The sequence below is a fragment of the Ostrea edulis genome, chromosome 5, assembly GCF_947568905.1.
Source record: "Ostrea edulis chromosome 5, xbOstEdul1.1, whole genome shotgun sequence".
NCBI lineage: Eukaryota > Metazoa > Mollusca > Bivalvia > Ostreida > Ostreidae > Ostrea > Ostrea edulis.
This window is the reverse complement of record NC_079168.1, coordinates 27,479,603-27,499,678: the sequence shown is the minus strand read 5'-3', so window position 1 is coordinate 27,499,678 and position 20,076 is coordinate 27,479,603. Positions and strand designations below refer to the sequence as shown.

General features: G+C 34.6%; 1 protein-coding gene across 8 annotated transcripts in view; it reads left to right on the top strand.

Moving 5' to 3' along the window:
- The window catches only part of LOC125649278 (TP53-binding protein 1-like), a 43,920-nt gene extending 29,148 nt beyond the window's left edge, over positions 1–14,772 (top strand). For 7 of the 8 annotated variants that reach the window (XM_056165629.1, XM_056165627.1, XM_056165630.1 and 4 more), the window contains 10 exons: positions 715–915; positions 3,270–3,394; positions 4,420–4,662; positions 6,442–6,528; positions 6,814–6,969; positions 7,724–7,821; positions 10,703–10,828; positions 11,174–11,247; positions 13,278–13,414; positions 13,817–14,772. In XM_056165629.1, the coding sequence (XP_056021604.1) occupies positions 715–915; positions 3,270–3,394; positions 4,420–4,662; positions 6,442–6,528; positions 6,814–6,969; positions 7,724–7,821; positions 10,703–10,828; positions 11,174–11,247; positions 13,278–13,414; positions 13,817–13,992 (1,423 nt within the window). In that variant the 3' untranslated portion in view covers positions 13,993–14,772. Of the gene's footprint in view, positions 1–714; positions 916–3,269; positions 3,395–4,419; positions 4,663–6,441; positions 6,529–6,813; positions 6,970–7,723; positions 7,822–10,702; positions 10,911–10,966; positions 11,072–11,173; positions 11,248–13,277; positions 13,415–13,816 lie in introns of those variants that run through there. The other variant, XM_056165631.1, reaches the window with a different exon arrangement.
- The last annotated feature ends 5,304 nt before the right edge of the window (positions 14,773–20,076 follow it).

The following is a 20,076-nucleotide window of genomic DNA, read 5'->3' as shown; positions in this document are numbered from 1 at the left end:
GTGACTTCATTATAACAGATAGTTCAATATAAGTGACTTCATTATAACAGATAGTTCAGTACAAGTGACTTCAATATAACAGATAGTTCAATATAAGTGATTTCATTATAACAGATAGTTCAATATAAGTGACTTCAATATAACAGATAGTTCAATACAAGTGACTTCATTATAACAGATAGTTCAATATAAGTGACTTCAGTATAACAGATAGTTCAATATAAGTGACTTCAATATAACAGATAGTTCAATACAAGTGACTTCATTATAACAGATAGTTCAATATAAGTGACTTCAATATAACAGATAGTTCAATACAAGTGACTTCATTATAACAGATAGTTCAATATAAGTGACTTCAATATAACAGATAGTTCAATATAAGTGATTTCATTATAACAGATAGTTCAATATAAGTGACTTCATTATAACAGATAGTTCAATATGAGTGACTTCATTATAACAGATAGTTCAATAGAAGTGACTTCAATATAACAGATAGTTCAATATAAGTGACTTCAGTATAACAGATAGTTCAATATAAGTGTCCCCTGAATTTGAGTATATCCTGAATAGGTGATTAAACTTACCTTCTCACTCCAGGACATAATGAAACTCACTTGAGAATATGATGTTTTCAAATGTTCATCACAATGATAAGATATTTTGTGAAGAGAGCCACAGCTGATTAGATTCTGCACTATTTCTGTACAGATACCAGGTGAAGTTTGACGATGGAGACTCCCGTTACGTGAGACAGTCGGAGGTTCTGTTGATAGAACGACTCCCCCTAGGACAACCGGTCATGGTCCAGTCTCAGGATGGCTTCTTTGATGCTGGTTTGATCATTGGCCAGACGAAGAGGGGAGGGGTTCTACAATATTCGGTAGAAAAGGACTCGGGCCAAAATAGATTGTAAGTAATCAGCATTTATGCATGTTGTGTCTACCATTTTATAAAGTTTACTGCCATGTGAAGTGGAGCAGTCATATGATCAAATCTTGTGAAGCTCAAGGATTCTTTGTGCGTATGTATAAAGTAATATATAGTTGAATAGCAGTACTTTGATTTTGTGTTACAGTGTATTTTGAGTAGCTATAGGTGTTCCAGTAGAATATCTATATAGGTGAGCATTGTGGCCCAGGGGCCTCTATTTTTTGAGAAGAAGCAAATGAATAAGAGCAGCATAAATATTGTGAGATGTTACCTAGGAGTGGGACAATACAATGATACACCGATATGTACTGATAACCTCAATAAGATGTGCTATACGATTCAGGCATTTTATAGTCAGTACATCAGTATGTACCGATAACCTCAATAAGATGCGCTTTACGATTCAGGCATTTTAATGTCAGTACAACATGATACACAAACGACCTATCAAATATTTGAATTGAAAAATGAAAGTATGTGTAATACAAGACATATTACAATTAATGGATTCAGTATTGGTGATCCAATCAGAATCCTTAGATTTATGGATTCAGTATTGGTGATCCAATCAGAATCCTCAGATTTATGGATTCAGTATTGGTGATCCAATCAGAATCCCCAGATTTTTTTCTCGTTAATAGTATGAGCATAGAAAATGGTGACTGGTGCAGAAATGTTGAGCATGTGCCTGATATTGAGATTATGAACACACTGCTATTTCCGCATGGTGTTAATTACGCATATTTCTTTAATTTGCAAACCATACATGTAGTGTTTAATTATGCATTGTCAGTATCTTAAATTAATAAATTGATTTACTATGGGAAGAGTATGCATGGGGGTAATTTACATGAAAATCTTGTAATCACATATTTAGTGTAATCCTGTATAAATAAACATACCTGTGATTCTTCCGTCGGAAGACAAAATCTCCCGAATTTGAGCCCCCCTTCCGTTCCTTCCGTTAAAATGTAAAATCTTCCGTCATTTCAAATTTTAAACAACAAAAATTTTCTGAGCGCCATTTTTCGATATTGATAAGGAAAAACCCCGAGACAATCGAAAGTCGTCTATTTCCTGTTATTGATTTTCTGTCACAGTGACTGCACAGGTAAATGTCAATTAACGAGGGTACAGTAATTACTGAAGCCATTTGAGGAGTTTATTTATGATTACACAGCAATTAGTGATAATAAACAATTAGTGGATGATTAAAAAAATTGTTTTTGGCACACGCTCTGGTGATTAGGAAGTGATACCGACAGTTGAAGTTGTTATAAAAACATCAAGTCAAATGATCTTTGATGCTGTTGAAAACTTGGTAAGGTGCAGGTGGGAAAAGAAAGTGGGCACTAAAGATGTTCGTAAAATGTGTGGACAGAATGACACAATTGTATTAGAATGGATTATCTCTAACTGAACTATATATTCAAAGATGGATACGGCAAGATGACGATGGGTGTGTACAGTTCGAATTTTCTCAATATTTATTTACACATGCATGTATAAATAGTACGTGGCCAAGTCTTGTAACATATATTTGTTCACTACACGTTTCACTGAAAAAACACGTTTTCAGATATGCAATGTAGTTCTTTTACGTGAGAACATGTTCTTTATATTATTTAGCTCTCCAGTGCTGAAATCTCAAGTGAGCTTAAATTTGTTAGTAGGCCTAGATCTAATATGTTGGTAAACTTTTCTGAAAAGTGATATGTTATCTCTGTAATAAATATATAAATATAACAAGTTTTTTTCTTTTAATTGTGGTTTTTAAGGTATTGACTTAAGAATTATCAATGTTCTTAACACAAAAAAGGAATTATCAATGTTCTCAACACAAAAAGGATCTGATGATTATGAACTCAGACACTTGTAACACAAAAAAAACTACTAGTAGCATGATTTCATTAGCCAATGAACACACAAAAACGGTAAAAAAAATGTCGATAAAAAATCTCCAGTTATCAGACCAAAACTCTAGCTGAAATTTTTCAAATCTCCAGTTGTGGCATGACAGTTCTGTCACAGGTCTGAATAAAGGATATTATTATTATTATTATTATAGTGTAACCCCACATGTCTACATTTACCGTATATGGATGCTCCATCTATTTGTACCACTTAATGCTAAAATATTTCCATTAATGATTGATTAGTCATTTACTTTGTAGTTGTAAAGCTAGATTTTCTGTTTTTTTCATAACTTTCTCTTAATTCTGAGGATAGTCTCAGGATAGTCTCTAGAATTTGACCATTTTTCTTTATGTTTTTATCTACTCTTAGTACTTTATAAACATACATGTATACTTAATGATGTTTTACTTTGACAGATTTCACAGCAGTCAGGTGATTCTGAGTGTGGACCAAGCCAACCTTCTATTATCAGACCTTCCAACAACCTCCCCACAAAGAGCTGCTGCAGTCATTGAACCCAATCCATCCAATGTCAGCCTAGGTAAGAATGTTAACTATTACCTTTTAACAACCTCCCCACAAAGAGCTGCTGCAGTCATTGAACCTAATCCATCCAATGTCAGCCTAGGTAAGAATGTTAGCTATTACCTTCCTACAACCTCCCCACAAAGAGCTGCTGCAGTCATTGAACCCAATCCATCCAATGTCAGCCTAGGTAAGAATGTTAACTATTACCTTCCTACAACCTCCCCACAAAGAGCTGCTGCAGTCATTGAACCCAATCCATCCAATGTCAGCCTAGGTAAGAATGTTAACTATTACCTTCCTACAACCTCCCCACAAAGAACTGCTGCAGTCAATGAACACAATCCATCCAATGTCAGTCTGGGTAGGAGTGTTAACTACCCACGATGTACAATCAAACATTTGTTAATGACCTTCTACAGAAATATGTCGGGTTGATTAAGTCCCTATATCACATTGATCAAGCACACAGACGATATGGATTGGCCTTGGTCAACTCGATATATTTCTATAGAATGATGGTCTGTTACAAACATAGTATTACATGAAATAACTGGGTTTATTTTGTAAATAAATGACAAGACACCTTCATCAAGAAATAAAGGGGCACTACTCTGATTACACTGGCACTATAGGATTTCTTACAAATTTGTCTTGAATGTTCACTTGGAGCTCCTTGCAAAGCTCATACCTTGCACACTGTCATGAATGTTGTCAGCGTAGCCATATTGTTGTCTATATTTTTGCCAGACATGTATTGAAATGTGGCACAGTTTATGCCTTCACAGAGTGACATTGTAAGTAGAATACTAATTTAAGTGAAATGTATCACTGATTTTCATTGTTTTAAGGTAAGTGTATGATGTTCATAGTTTGGTTTGTAGGTCTTGTGAGTATGCTATATTATGACATATCTTGACAGATAACCTCGTGGAAAGTGTATCCCTGATTTTCATTGGTTTAAGTACAAGTATGATGTTCATAGTAATTGTTAGGTTTGTAGGTCACGTGGGTATGCTATATTATGACATATCTTGACAGATAACCTCGTGGATGGAAAACGAAGGGTGGGCAGCAGGTACATGCAGAGTGATTGGCATGCTGAATCGTCTTCTGCGTCACCTGTTAAATCTAAGACACACAGACCAGCAGCTGACCAACCAGTGGAGCCGGACAAACCGTCCTTGTCCAGGGGGGTCAGAAGGAAAATCCCTCCACTACCCCAGCAAGCCACCAGTACACCCACACCAAAAGAAAAGAAGCGAGGGACACGGAAAGCTGTCGGTTAGATCATTTGTTTCAAATTCTCCAGCACTGTTAACCTTTCGTTTTGTAGACACGCATGGATTTGTTATATACTGTATGGATATCTATTTATAGTACAGTCTTCACCTTTGTCAAGGTTATTTTTCACGCTGAGATTTTCACTCTCGTTTGAAGTTGATTATTACGTATTTTATCCTAAAAGTGCAGCATCTCTATGACTGAATGTTAGCTTCACTTTCATCTTGTTTCTATGTTGTTTGAGTGTATACTCCAGTGAATTACTGTGATCTGTTTTGGTTCATTGTTTGCATTAAGCGTTATTTGGGTAAGGGGAACAAGAATTGTGAATTTTGTAGCCCCTGCCTCCTGAATGATGAGGGACAGGGCCAAAACTTGGCAAAATAATGCAATCTTTAAGACCGGTGAACATTAAGTGGCAAATAATGAAATATACAGCATTAGTGATGTTCATCTGTTATAGTCAAAACATTTGATGTCACTAAGCAATAGGCATCTAAGCTTATCACCACACACAGGTGGGAGCATTTTTCAGCACTGACTGAGGATTTTTAAATGAAAGCATTAACTTTGCATTGAAATTTAATATTGTGTTTTTTTTCCTTTTCATTTAATGTATAATATATACATGTATACAACATACACATAGCATTTAACACAGTCTTGATCATAGCGATGAAAGTGCTGTCAGTAATGGTAATTAACTTTTTTGCAATAGAAATATAGTATGCGTAAATGTGCATGAGAATTGAGGATAGCTTTCTTCCTAAATCGAGTTCCATATACACATACACTGTTTTCTTGAAATGTTAACCGTAGTATATGGATCTCATGCATGGTTGAATTAAATTTTTAAAAGTTGATCTTCTTGAATATTTTGCCCCTGATGTGGAAGCTACATGTTGATTGAAATTTTGCGGGCCTACACCCGCTCTTTGTTCTGTGATTAGCTAGATGAATTATTAAAATAGAAATCAAATGTTGAATATTATAATTCATTTATACAATAAGTGTAAAACTAATTGGATGGAAAATCAAATTTGAAATTGGAATTTCAATCCAATTTTTTCAAAGGAGTCTGTTCTGAAAATGTTCCCACCCATGCGCAGCGGTAAGCTTAGATAATTTCAATCAGCACTGAGTTAGCATCCGCCCGTTGCATTGTGACGTCTAATATTTTGACTATAACAGATGAACATCACGAATGCTGTATACTTCATATCTTGCCACTTAATGTTCCTCGGTCTTACAAATTTTCTTTGCTCATGGACAAACTGTCATGATGAACACTGATTTCCCCACCAGAATTTATGAAATCCATAGCCCCAGGGTTAGGGGTTCTGTTGCTTAATGGCTCATAAAAATGAAAACACAGATTTCTTTTAAAATTGTTTTTGTATTTCCTTGACATCAAAAACTGAAACTGAGCAATAATTTTAGGGGAAATCTTGACCAAAATTATCAAATTCTTGGCCCCTGAGACAGTTAACACAATGAATTCTAATGATTGATAAAAAAATATGCTTACTCAGGTTACTGTAAAGGCCCATGGGTCTCCTGTACCTTCTATAACGGCGTAAATAAATAGTTACAAAAGTAAAGCTCTATACAATCGTGTACACAATAGTTTCACGAAAACTTTTAAAATGTAAGATTGTTTTGAACATGTACATGTACCAGTACCATACTTGATGATATTGAAGCAAATACATATCAGTGTCTGTGTAATAACTAATGAGTTACATAATTTAGATGTCGAATTGAACCTTCTGCTTTTAGACCCGGAATCTACACCTACCTATCCCGATGTGTCAGTGGCAGTGTCTCCTATTGAACCGAGGCGATCACCCAGGAAAACTAGACAGGGTAAGACAAGGTTAGAAAACCTCTACTGTAGATTCCGAAATATACACCAGGAATTTGTCACGGAATTTTACAAGAAGCATCACTCGTATGATAGATTTACTCACTTGTATTATGTAAAACTGTTGATCAACAGCCACTTGTGAATTCATGTCGCAATTGTATTTTTGCGATATTAAGTACTGGTCATAAAATAACGAATCTACCGTAGCTGCTAAAAACTCGAATCTAATTCTGTGTTCAATTTCAAAGAATGCATTAAACTTCAAGGATTTCATTTTTGATCAGGATTGTTTGAAAAACAGAAACAGTCTTCCAATGCCTTACCGTTCCGTGGTCTGGTGTTTCTCCTGACATATGTCGAGAAGTCCAAAGATCTGAAGGAAGAAGAAAAGTCCCTGTTGAAGAACCCGTACCTGACCTCTGATGAGAGTTCCGCAGAAAGTAGGAGATTTTGATTTCTTGATCCATGTTGTTCTAATGCACAAAAATGTTTTACAACATTCATTGTTCTATTAATAGATTTTCTGATTAATATTTGTCCATTGTCACATTTTTAACTTAGTATCATAATTCCATTCCAACTGGTCAGCTTTTCGTTTGATGGGTATACTATACTCCTACGCTCCTTATACATGTATACCATGGAAATAGAAAATAAAAGCAAAAAAATATATAGAGTGTATATACATGTACATAACAAAGAATTAGGGTGTCGCCTCTGAATCTCGAGGGGGCTGGAGGAGGGTATTACTACACGAGAACTTGGCATACATTTCTATAAAAGCATTCATTTTTATCATACACCTTTATAATGATATACAGATAACTTACAGTATTACCCAAAAGAACTTTATTTTCGTGTCAAAAGGATCTTGCTTAATTACACAAATAAAACGTTATTTACAGTAATTCATTCTAGAATTTAAAAAAAACCAAAAAACAATTAGGTATTTGACATTTAGATATTAAAAATATAACTCTATATTCTCTTGAATTGATGTAATACTAGTTTATTTTTGTCCAGATCCGGATGATGCAGAGTCTCAGTTTGATATAATGCTACAGTTTATTTTTGTCCAGACAATCTGGATGATGCTGAGCCTCAGTTTGATATGATGTTACAGTTTATTTTTGTCCAGATCCGGATGATGCGGAGCCTCAGTTTGATATAATGTTACAGTTTATTTTTGTCCAGATCCAGATGATGCGGCGCCTCAGTTTGACAAACAAGACATCACTAGGCGGATTCAGACCGGGGGAGGAACCGTCCTGGAGAAATTTGACGAGGCGGCTGTATGTTTTACTGTGCTTTTCTTGCTATAAATCTCTGATTTTTCTGGAATTTGGTGCTTGATATTAATCATACAAAAATGAATTGAAAATTTTAAATGTAGGTTAAGAACTGCATTTTTAATGTAAATCCAGAAGAATTAATTTGTAGGTCTTTGTAATTTTGGTGTAATGAATTTACGTGAAAGCAAAGTGGAGAAAGTATTTTATGAGGGAATAGATGAGAGAAATCTTTCAACATGTCTAGTAATTCAGGTACTTACCCCGTATAGTGAGTCCACAAAGGTCACAGTCTAATACTTCACCATGAAGACTGAATGCTAGTTAGTAATGATATGTTTTTATACGCCCGTCTTAAGACGGGCCGTATTATGTTATGGCCTTCATGTCCGTCCGTCTGTCCGTCCGTCTGTTAGCTTTTTCGTGTCCGGCTCATAACTTAAATACTATAAGGCCTAGAATAATCAAACTTTGTCAGTTGATACATCTTGGGTAGAAGGTGTGTCGCACATTAAAACCAGGTCGCTGTGACTTTTAATTAAGAAGATATGGCCAAATATGGTAAAACCCTGTCCGGCTCATAACTTGAAAACTATTTGATCTAGAATCATGAAACTTGGTCAACTTATGCATCTTAGGTAGAAGGTGTGTCGCACTGTACTTTAAGGTCACTGTGACATTTAGTTGAAGTGATTTTTTGAAAAAAGTATGTTATAATTGGTACAATCCCTACTCATATAAGAGTTTTGTAGAAAACCTCATTCAAAAATGTTACATCAAGAAAACACATATTTTTTTTATGATATACTGTACAGCTTTTTTTAGCCTATGTAATGTTTCCTTTGTTTCTAACAATAACATGAGAAATTCCACTTGTCCCATGGGAGTAGCATGCAAAGGGCATTTTGACAAGACTAATTAATGAGTTTTGTGTAGAGCATCTCTGATCAACATGATCAAGCAGGTGTTATCTTTATCTCTAGGGAATTGGGCAGAGAGATCTTAGCCTCTTAATTGCAGATATACCAGAAATTATTTGTGAAAGTGAATTTGTTTGTTGTGGTTAGTCTTTATTTTCAAAATTAATTTGACATTGTACTATATAATTTTTAATTTTTTTTCTCAGCAACCTATATGCAGAGTATCATTTCTCACTAAGACAACAAATGGTTGCAATATGTATAAAGGCCTATTTTAATGATTAGTATTTTGATGTTTTGTTATGGCTGTGGCATTGTTCAGAAAAAATATATACAATGAACAAAGCTGCAGATTGGGCATTTGTGTAAATCTGAACAGATGAAATAGTATTGCAATAACCATATTAAAAAATGTTAATTCAAGAAACTACACATTCTTCATTATATACACTGTACTATACAGCAGTATATAACAAACAAATTATTTCTTTTGTGTCAGTAACAAGAGAAATTTCCCTTGTCCCATGGGTGTAATTATCAAGCAATTCAGGAGGCATTTTGCTAACAGAAAAATTGCATTCTGTCAAATTACAGATTAATTAATGAGTTTAGAAGATTTCTGTTACAGCAATCTGATCAAGGAGGTGCTATCTATATCTCTTGCAATCGGGAATTGGGCAGAGGAATCTGGCCTTCTAATTGATCTGTCAAATTTTAGAACAGTTCTAATTGGTAGCCATTACTTTGAAAGTTAATTTGGTATAAAGTTTAAGAATTAATATGATATTGTAAAATATATTTTTATTTTATATCTCAACAACAAGGTGCAGATTGTCATGTCTCACTAAGATGACAGTTTTACAGTCTAAGAATAAAGATAATGACTAATGTTTGATGTTTTATTACGCTGTTCATTGTTCTTCATTCCTTAAAATACAATGAGCAAAGCTGCAGATGTGCATTTCTCAAGTCTAACACAACCAGTTGAGAAATATATGATGTATTATTTTTTTCTAATTAATAACTACACCATAGGAGATGCACCAGTGTTTGAAATAACCGTTTTTAATCTATATTTATTTATATTGACATCACCATGCATATTTTACTTTTATACTTGAAGATTTGACAAAGGCAGATACTGATATATGTATTTTTTGATATGTTGAGTAAATCAACCTTTTTGAGTACTCCCATTTATTGTAAGTTGTTTGCTTGGATAAAGGGCTATCTTGCACTTTAATCATTTCATTGAAAACATTTGGGAAAATGTTTTTATATCCTTTTAAAAATCATTAAGCTTACATTATCAATATTTGAAGCAATGTCACATGAGGCCATAAAGTGGGTAAGATTCTTAAAGGAAGGTTGACATTTGGTTCCATGCATACCTATCTCTTCATGGTGATATGTTCATGTTAACAATATGTGACGGGCGTATCATGTGCCGTGGCGGTGCACTTTATTTAACCTGTCACGATAGCTTAATGGTTATCATTTCATGACTAGAAGGTCGTGAGTTCAAGCCCAGCTCATGCCATGGCTGCATCAAACCTTTATGCTGTAAAATTAGGTGTTGACTACTCCTTTGCCAAGTGCTTAGCATTTTTAGAAGGGTTGCAGGTCTTTTGGATGTGCCCTTAAAAACATAGTTCCTTGTAATACAGCAGGCACTGGCCTAATACAGCAGGCACTGGCCTAATACAGCAGGCACTGGAACAATAAGGAACCCTCACTGCTACGGACATGAACAAAAAAAAGGGTCTTAATTTCTGATACTAAGCCTACAGCTGGTGATGTCTCAATAATAGTGGAAAATTTTCAAAGAGAAGTAAAACAAACATAATCATTTTGCCTGGATACCAGCACTGATGTAAATAAATAATCATGATACATGTAATGATGAATGATAATGATTTGTGGACACTTTCTATTAGCTTATGAATATGACACCTTGTTGACAGATTGCCAATGCCAAGCAGTGTTTCTTGATTTCCAATTCCTACCAGAGGACCATTAAGTACTTTCAGTGTTTGGCAGCAGCCATTCCATGTGTGTCCCATCTCTGGATCAGGGACTCATCTAATCAGGTCAGTTACAATGTGGAGATTAAATTAGGTCAATCATAATGGAGATGAAATTAGATCAATCACAATGAGGAAATGAAATCAGGTCATTTACAATGTGGAAATGAAATCAGGTCATTTACAATGTGGAAATGAAATCAGGTCATTTACAATGTGAAGATTAAATCAGGTCATTTACAATGGTTGGTTGGTTATGTACACTCTTTAAATTGTAAGTGTATATATATTTATCAAGGTGTGTTGTTGAACTTCAAAGCTTACAAACTTGGGGGGGGGGGGGGGGGGGGGGGGGGGGGGGGGTTGTTGGTTATGTACACTCTTTGAATTGTATGTGTATATATTTATCAGGGTGTGTTGTTGGACTACAAAGCTTACAAACTGCAGGCGGGGGTCAGTATAGAGAAAAGGAAGATCATGGAATGGTAAGTACCAAGGCTCTGATATATTTATGGTTCATCTGAGTCACTCGGGGTTTCTGATGTATTTATAGGTCACCTGAGTCACTCGGGGTTTCTGATATATTTATAGGTCACCTGAGTCACTCGAGGTTTCTGATATATTTATAGGTCACCTGAGTCACTCGGTTTCTGATATATTTATAGGTCACCTGAGTCACTCGGGGTTTCTAATATATTTATAGGTCACTCGAGGTTTCTGATATATTTATAGGTCACCTGAGTCACTCGAGGTTTCCGATATATTTATTGGTCACATGAGTCACTCGAGGTTTCCAGTTGTTATCCGTGCCAACATACAGCATCCTGCCATAAATGAGTTAATGTTTATTTATTTTACTACAAGATTCATTGAAAACAATCACTTGTCTAAATCATTTTCATAAACTTATCAAAATTCAATTTATAGTGACTTTTACACCATTATTAGCACAGATATCTGCAGTTTGTGGTATTGATGTCCTTTTTAAACAGCCAAACACATATTATATGACTGTAAGAACACCACACTCAAAAGTTTTCATTCCACTCTTACAAAACATTATATAAGGAAATGAAATGCTTAAATTTTCATTAGTCATAATTCTGCAATTGTTGGTAAAAGTTTTAAAGATCATGAATAGAAGTCCAGGTATTTTGTAATAAATGTTTTAAATTCCACAAAGTTGGAGCAAAAATAAATTTAGAATGATTGTTCAAACAAAGGATATTTTTCAAAGAAATATATTACGTAAAACGTGAAAGTCATTAACTCTTTTATGGCACTACGCTGTATGTTTTGGACATTGTTTACCCCTTCTCAGATACTGGCTGGCCAATTTTCACCAAAACTACTGTACAATATCTGGGTTGGGGAACAAGAATGAAAAATTTGTGGTTTCTGTCCACTTTTAAGTTGATTATAAATCTTACAAGAAAAAGTCAATCTTCAAAACATTTACTCCTGGGCATCTGGCATAAAATCTTGGTATAGAATGTATACTGAGGATGAAAGCCGATACTAAAACTTTTGAAATTCACGGCCCTTGGGTTAGAGGTTCAGGTCCAATGGTGGGTGTACATGGATCATATAATGAAAATGCATTGAATGTTTAAATATTGTCTTCTTTACTCATCAACATGTGGCAAACAAACTAGGAGCATATTCTAAGCTCTACCAAAATTGTGAGATTAATGGTACCTGTATTACTGATTTCGAAAGTGCTATAAACAAGCATATTATACATTATTATAATTCAGTTTAGGTTGGTATCTTTTGTACCGAGTTCACTGGGATATATCGAATCAATATATAAATGAAAATGAGTTTTGTTAATATATAAATTGTCATGGATATACATGTATCTAAATGTCGAGTTGAAGGCCATAGCTAGAGATTTTTTCTTCTCATGCAGAAGCTTTCGAGTAAATTCTGCCTTATAAGAATATAGAAACAGGTCAGTCAATAAAGACATGTTACCGTATATACTCGCCTATAAGTCAGTTCCCCTATAAGTCGGTTGTATAGTTTTTAGGTTATTTTGGAGGGAATTGCCATTGACCCATGTCGGTCACACTTTTTTCAAGAATCGTTTGACAATTTCAAATCAATGCTCTAATGTTTTTACCTGTGTTTCAAATAATATTTTGAGAAATGCACCAATATTTGATATTTTTTCCCAACAAATCAATTTCATATCAATGCTCTTATATATTTATCCTTGTTCTAATAATGTTTTGGGATATGACATCGATATTTCACTTTTTATTCTTAACAAATTAAACAGTCACTATTTTGTTTACTTCGTCCATGTTTTTGTAGTTTAAATACATGTAATACTAGGCTATACATTACACCATCTGAGAAGAACAGTACTTATCTTCTTAGGACACTCCTATAAGTCGGACTTAGAGTTTTGGACCAAAATTTAACTCCCAAAAATCCGACTTATAGGCGAGTACATACGGTACTGTCAGCCAACCAGTTTGCTGTATTCTCCTTGCATTTTTACCTGTAGGTCTTACAGAAAAGGGGATCTACAGGGATTTTCTGTTTATGTTTCATCATCTCACAAAAAATTCCTGGAGGAGTGGTCCTTCATACTAAAGTTAGCTGGGTGTCATGTTCTGCAAAAGCTGCCAGCAGTGAATTCAGGTAAGATTGGTGGTTAGCTGGGTGTCATGTTCTGCAAAAGCTGCCAGCGATGAATTCAGGTAAGATTGGTAGTTAGCTGGGTGTCATGTTCTGCAAAAGCTGCCGGCAGTGAATTCAGGTAAGATTGGTAGTTTATAGCTGGGTGTCATGTTCTGCAAAAGCTGCCGGCAGTGAATTCAGGTAAGATTGGTAGTTTATAGCTGGGTGTCATGTTCTGCTAAAGCTGCCAGCAGTGAATTCTGGTAAGATTGGTCCAGTGTTAAATATATCCTATAATGTTCTTATGAAAAGAATACCGTTTAGAATTGAGCTATTTTACATTGGGTATTTATTTCGTAACAGAATTTTGCTTTTGATTTACACGACACTGTATAGAATTCTCATCCCATGTACCTGTTGTAGATACTCCAGTCAACGTGATTGTGACAGATCTCACATGCCCTAAAACTGTCGTACGTCGAAGCTTGAAGTCGGGCATCCCACTGGTGGCCTCAGAGTGGGTCATGCAGTGCTTGATTAATGGTAAAAGACTCAGTTTTACGGGTCACCCAAGGTACAGTTACGACTTTAACTCGTGAAGGATCATCAGACACTCGGTGTCTGTGGATATGGAAGTCACAAACAAGAAACTAAACTCTTGTGGATGTGTGCTTACACGTACATGTAGAGCCACCTACATGATTTATACTGCTTAGTAAATATCTCATCGAATACAGCCAATTATGAGCAAAGTTTCTGGTAAACATATAGTATGTACATGTGTGTATTGTGAATTTCATTTATCTTTTTTTACTGTTTCGTGTTTTAAACCATTGCAATATTTTTGTTTTGTTTTTGTGGCAGCAAACTAAGTTTTAACTAAGTTTTGTAAATATTATACTATTTTATAGTTTATTTGATTTTCATTGTACTCTGAATGAATTTCTTGAATGTGGAGAAAGTTTTTTTTTTAAAAATGTGCATTTTTATCTGAAATAGTACTCACAACTTTAATAGCATACAGTATGTACATGTACATCTCTTTTAATTGTGTGGAAGAAAGAAAACATTTTACTTAACTAACTTGACTTTGTAGTGGGGTAAACAGTTTTTAAAATATCATCTTTTGAAAAACAAAATGATTTGAAATCAGACATTTTCCGAAATTTGATGTATATTTAAAGACCATAGCATTTTAATTGTCTTACTATTAATTATTAGTAGAGATGACAAACTTTTATAATGAAGTGACAGATTTCTCTATCATGTGTTTTAAACATGTACATGTAAATTTCTTTTTGCCAGTCGCATGATTTGTTATGATGATCATTGTGCCAAAACTATATAGTTCTTATGACTGATTAAACAGTATAACTGTTTTTGGTTTCATGTTGTCAGATTAATCTATCAAGAGATTCGCATCCGAGTTCTGCGTTATGTTGTCAGAACTGTATTAATTTCTACATTTATAGAGAATCACAAAAGTGGGGGGGAAAAACCAAAAACAATAGGGGTCATGGTGCTTGTTAAATAACTATTAACTACATTTCTGCCTTGAGATGTACTTTAGATTTATTTGCATAAACCAACTCTCTGTTGGTGTTATCACAACATGTATCCATTATGTTTTCTAACAATATCGATTGGAAAATACTTTTGAAACTGAATGACGACCTTTTTACAGTTAAATTGAAACTAGACCAAAATATATCACAGAATTATTTTTTTTAAAAACTAGTCTTACATGTAGAACAAGGGAACATAAATTGTAAATTTCAGGATTCCTGCACCCCTTGGGCCTTACGGGTGGGACAAAAAACTGCCCAAAATTGACCATTTTTTAAAAATCTTCTCAACAAGAACCGCACACATGCAAGAAAAACTAAATGCATAATGATGTAGAACAGGAAGGTCTCTACCAAAACTGTAAATTTCATGATCCCCAAACTTGGTATATATAGTGTTTATGTGTAAACATTTGAATAGTATCTGCTTTAATGTTGAAGTTGGAATTAAAGAGATATATTTAAAAGGTACAGTAGATATTATGAAACTTTGTTAAAAAAAAGACCCACAAAAATAATGGTTTTAAATAATAAAACAAAATTAATATTTTTTTCTAATGAATGAATGAGTTATTAACATTGTCTCAACATGTGAGACAAAGGGACAACCCTCGTATATATACAGTGGAGCCTCGTTAATCCGGACACTTTGGTTCCCAGCAAAATCGTCCGGATAAATGAAGCGTCCGGATAATTGAATCGCATATTTTCTATCTTTACATAAGTAACCAATATGTGCCTACTTTATTGATGCATAGTGAATTAAACACATTCTATCATTGGATTTGACCATTTGCATTAGTAAATAAATTATGATAATGTTAACATTTACATGCATTTCAAAGCACTAAAATTTAATGTACGTGTTCAGTGTATTTACCTGTGCTTACATTGTACATACATATGATCCTTACAAATAAATATAGAAAACTGTACCGTATGCACTAAAACAAATAATGAAGCACTTTATGTAACTATAAGTAAATAAATCATTAGTAACTAACATAATCATTTACACTTCAAACATTTCATCACACTTTTACTTCTTAAAGAGGCCGGTAATTTCCATCTGTCACGATTCACGGGTTCGGCGGTCTGTTAAAACAATCTTCATCGTCCAAAGTTGATACAAGAATTTCGTGATTATCATGTCAGTTGACAACATTCTTTAACCAAAATTCAATCTGCTAGAGTTTATATTTCTTATTCTATAATTATCCAAGACAATATCGGGAGAACAAAATCATTTAAGCTCGTAATATCAAGACCTACTACTGCTTTGATCTAGTCACACGCACCTATTATTTTCATGATGCGATAATAACGGAACAAAACTCGGGTGAAACTAACCTTACAGGTACATACAGAATTTAATTGTCATTTTCCTTAAAATGGTAATTTTCTCGCTTCTACCCAGAGTTTAAAAATTCGAAAGCAATAAAGCTCTACAACATCGTAACAAGAATCAATCGTACACAGGTACATTCTACATGCGTGACATTCTAAACGTTAAAACCTTATACTACATATACATGTGCATGAACATACATGTATATTTCACGCCAATCAACAGTATAAAATCCAGAATCTAGAAGTATAATCTACACTCTTTAGATTTGAATAAGCCGATATCAATTTACGAATCAGTACAACTGATATGTGTAGCAGTTTAAAATATCATTACGGCATGATGTTTAATTTATTAATACTATTAGGCTATTGATCAAGACTATAAAATAATATGCTACAGATTTATTTACAAAATTCAACACTACACACAATAAAGATCTTATGTGCGAAAATTGACAATACAATGTCTCGATCGGCACGTGCTATCTAACGGACTTATCATCACACACCACCTAACTGGAGGGAGGTGTTGACAGGGTACAGGTAATCGCTTCAATTAGACAGTGTGGCTTGTTTTCTTTATAATTTACGCCTTGCTAAAATTGTCCGACACAGACCTTCCCTAAGCAAAATTACCATCCGGATTAACGGTACAATTTTCAATGCATTATAACGTTTTGTAGTAAAAAGTGACCGTCCGGATCCGGAACGCGAATTTCCGGATTAATGATGCAAAATAATGTATAAAAATTCTGTTCCCTAGAAAAATCGTCCGGAAGGTGAAGCGTCCGGATTAATGGCGTCCGGATTACCGAGGCTCCACTGTATATTAATCTATTATATGAAATTCTGCAATTTTGAAATCAGTATTTTAATTTAACTAAAATGTGTGAATGATGGAGTGAGAGATTACTTTTTAAATGATTATATACATTTTAGATCATCCTCCAGCTTTGCAAAAAGGATAAATAAACAACATAAACCACCACTTTGTGGTATTATTTTAAAAAGACGTACTGATTGAGTCAGTAACACGTACAATATTTTGAAATTGAAAACTTTAAAATTTACCATATTTAGTCAAAAAAGAGTTTTAGCAGGTTATTTGAACAAAAGGCCCATGGACCACATTGCTCACCTGAATCACCTTGGCCCATATTTAAAGATTTTCTCTATATTTATTTTCATGTAAAACTTTTATCCCTATTGTCGCACTCACCTTACCCATGGGCCATGATTTTTACAAACTTGAATCTGCACTAAGTCAGGAAGATTTCATGTAACTGTAAACTTCTTTGGCCCAGTGATTCTTCAGAAGATTTCTAATGAGCTTTGGAAAATGTGATGCATGGTACTCCGGTGACTGTTAAGGCCCATGGGCCTTTTGTTTTTAAATGAAAAGGTTACAGACTTCTAAAACATCCTATTTACAGTAAATGACATCATACATTTTTCTTTAGCTGCCATTATCAATCTACACGACTTTGCTTTTCAAAATAATGTACAATTGTAGTTTGTTAAACAAGTGAAGGTTGCCCAATCCTAGTTCCACTCGGTTTGTTAAACAAGTGAAGGTTGCCCAATCCTAGTTCCACTCGGTTTGTTAAACAAGTGAAGGTTGCCCAATCCTAGTTCCACTCGGTTTGTTAAACAAGTGAAGGTTGCCCAATCCTAGTTCCACTTGGTTTGTTAAACAAGAGAAGGTTGCCCAATTCTAGTTCCACTCGGTTTGTTAAACAAGTGAAGGTTACCCAATCCTAGTTCCACTCGGTTTAATCCATTGTGAAAATAGAGTATTGCTCCAATTACAAAACATGCTATCAAATACTCTAAACTTCACAGACAAAATCAATGCAAGAATAACATTGGTCTAAAGTATTGAACAGTTGTGATAGTATTTATAAATCAGGATATCCAGTGCATATAAATATAGATGTCCAGTATATGTAAATCAGGATGTCCAGTATATGTAAATCAGGATGTCCAGAGTATGTAAATGAAGATGTCCAGTGTATGTAAATCAGGATGTCCAGTGTATGTAAATCAGGATGTCCAGTGTATGTAAATGAAGATGTCCAGTGTATGTAAATCAGGATGTCCAGTGTATGTAAATGAAGATGTCCAGTGTATGTAAATCAGGATATCCAGTGCATATAAATTAGGATGTCCAGTGTATGTAAATCAGGATATCCAGTGTATGTAAATCAGGATATCCAGTGCATGTAAATCAGGATGTCCAGTGTATGTAAATCAGGATATCCAGTGTATGTAAATCAGGGATGTCCAGTGTATGTAAATGAAGATGTCTAGTGTATGTAAATCAGGATGTCAGTGTATGTAAATCAGGATATCCAGTGTATGTAAATGAAGATGTCCAGGGTATGTAAATCAGGATATCCAGTGTATGTAAATCAGGATGTCCAGTGTATGTAAATGAAGATGTCCAGTGTATGTAAATCAGGATATCCAGTGTATGTAAATCAGGGATGTCCAGTGTATGTAAATCAGGATATCCAGTGTATGTAAATCAGGATATCCAGTGTATGTAAATCAGGGATGTCCAGTGTATGTAAATCAGGATATCCAGTGTATGTAAATCAGGATGTCCAGTGTATGTAAATCAGGATGTCCAGTGTATGTAAATCAGGATATCCAGGGTATGTAAATGAAGATATCCAGTGTATGTAAATCAGGATATCTAGTGTATATAAATCAGGATATCCAGTATATGTAAATCCGGCTGTCTAGTGTATGTAAATCAGGATGTCCAGTGTATATAAATCAGGATGTCCAGTGTATATAAATCAGGATGTCCAGTGTATGTAAATCAGGATGTCCAGAGTATGTAAATCAGGCTGTCTAGTGTATGTAAATCAGGATGTCCAGAGTATGTAAATGAAAATGTCTAGTGTATGTAAATGAAAATGTCTAGTGTATGTAAATGAAGATGTCTAGTGTATGTAAATGAAGATGTCCAGTGTATGTAAAGCAGGATGTCCAGAGTATGTAAATGAAGATGTCTAGTGTATGTAAATCAGGATATCCAGTGTATGTAAATGAAGATGTATAGTGTATGTAAATCAGGATGTCCAGTGTATGTAAATCATGGATGTCCAGTGTATGTAAATCAGGATGTCCAGTGTATGTAAATCAGGATATCCAGTGTATGTAAATCAGGATGTCCAGTGTATGTAAATCAGGGATGTCCAGTGTATGTAAATCAGGATATCCAGTGTATGTAAATCAGGATATCCAGTGTATGTAAATCAGGATGTCCAGTGTATGTAAATCAGGATGTCTAGTGTATGTAAATCAGGATATCCAGGGTATGTAAATGAAGATATCCAGTGTATGTAAATCAGGATATCTAGTGTATATAAATCAGGATATCCAGTATATGTAAATCCGGCTGTCTAGTGTATGTAAATCAGGATGTCCAGTGTATATAAATCAGGATGTCCAGTGTATATAAATCAGGATGTCCAGTGTATGTAAATCAGGATGTCCAGAGTATGTAAATCAGGCTGTCTAGTGTATGTAAATCAGGATGTCCAGAGTATGTAAATGAAAATGTCTAGTGTATGTAAATGAAGATGTCCAGTGTATGTAAAGCAGGATGTCCAGAGTATGTAAATGAAGATGTCTAGTGTATGTAAATCAGGATATCCAGTGTATGTAAATGAAGATGTATAGTGCATGTAAATCAGGATGTCCAGTGTATGTAAATCAGGGATGTCCAGTGTATGTAAATCAGGATGTCCAGTGTAT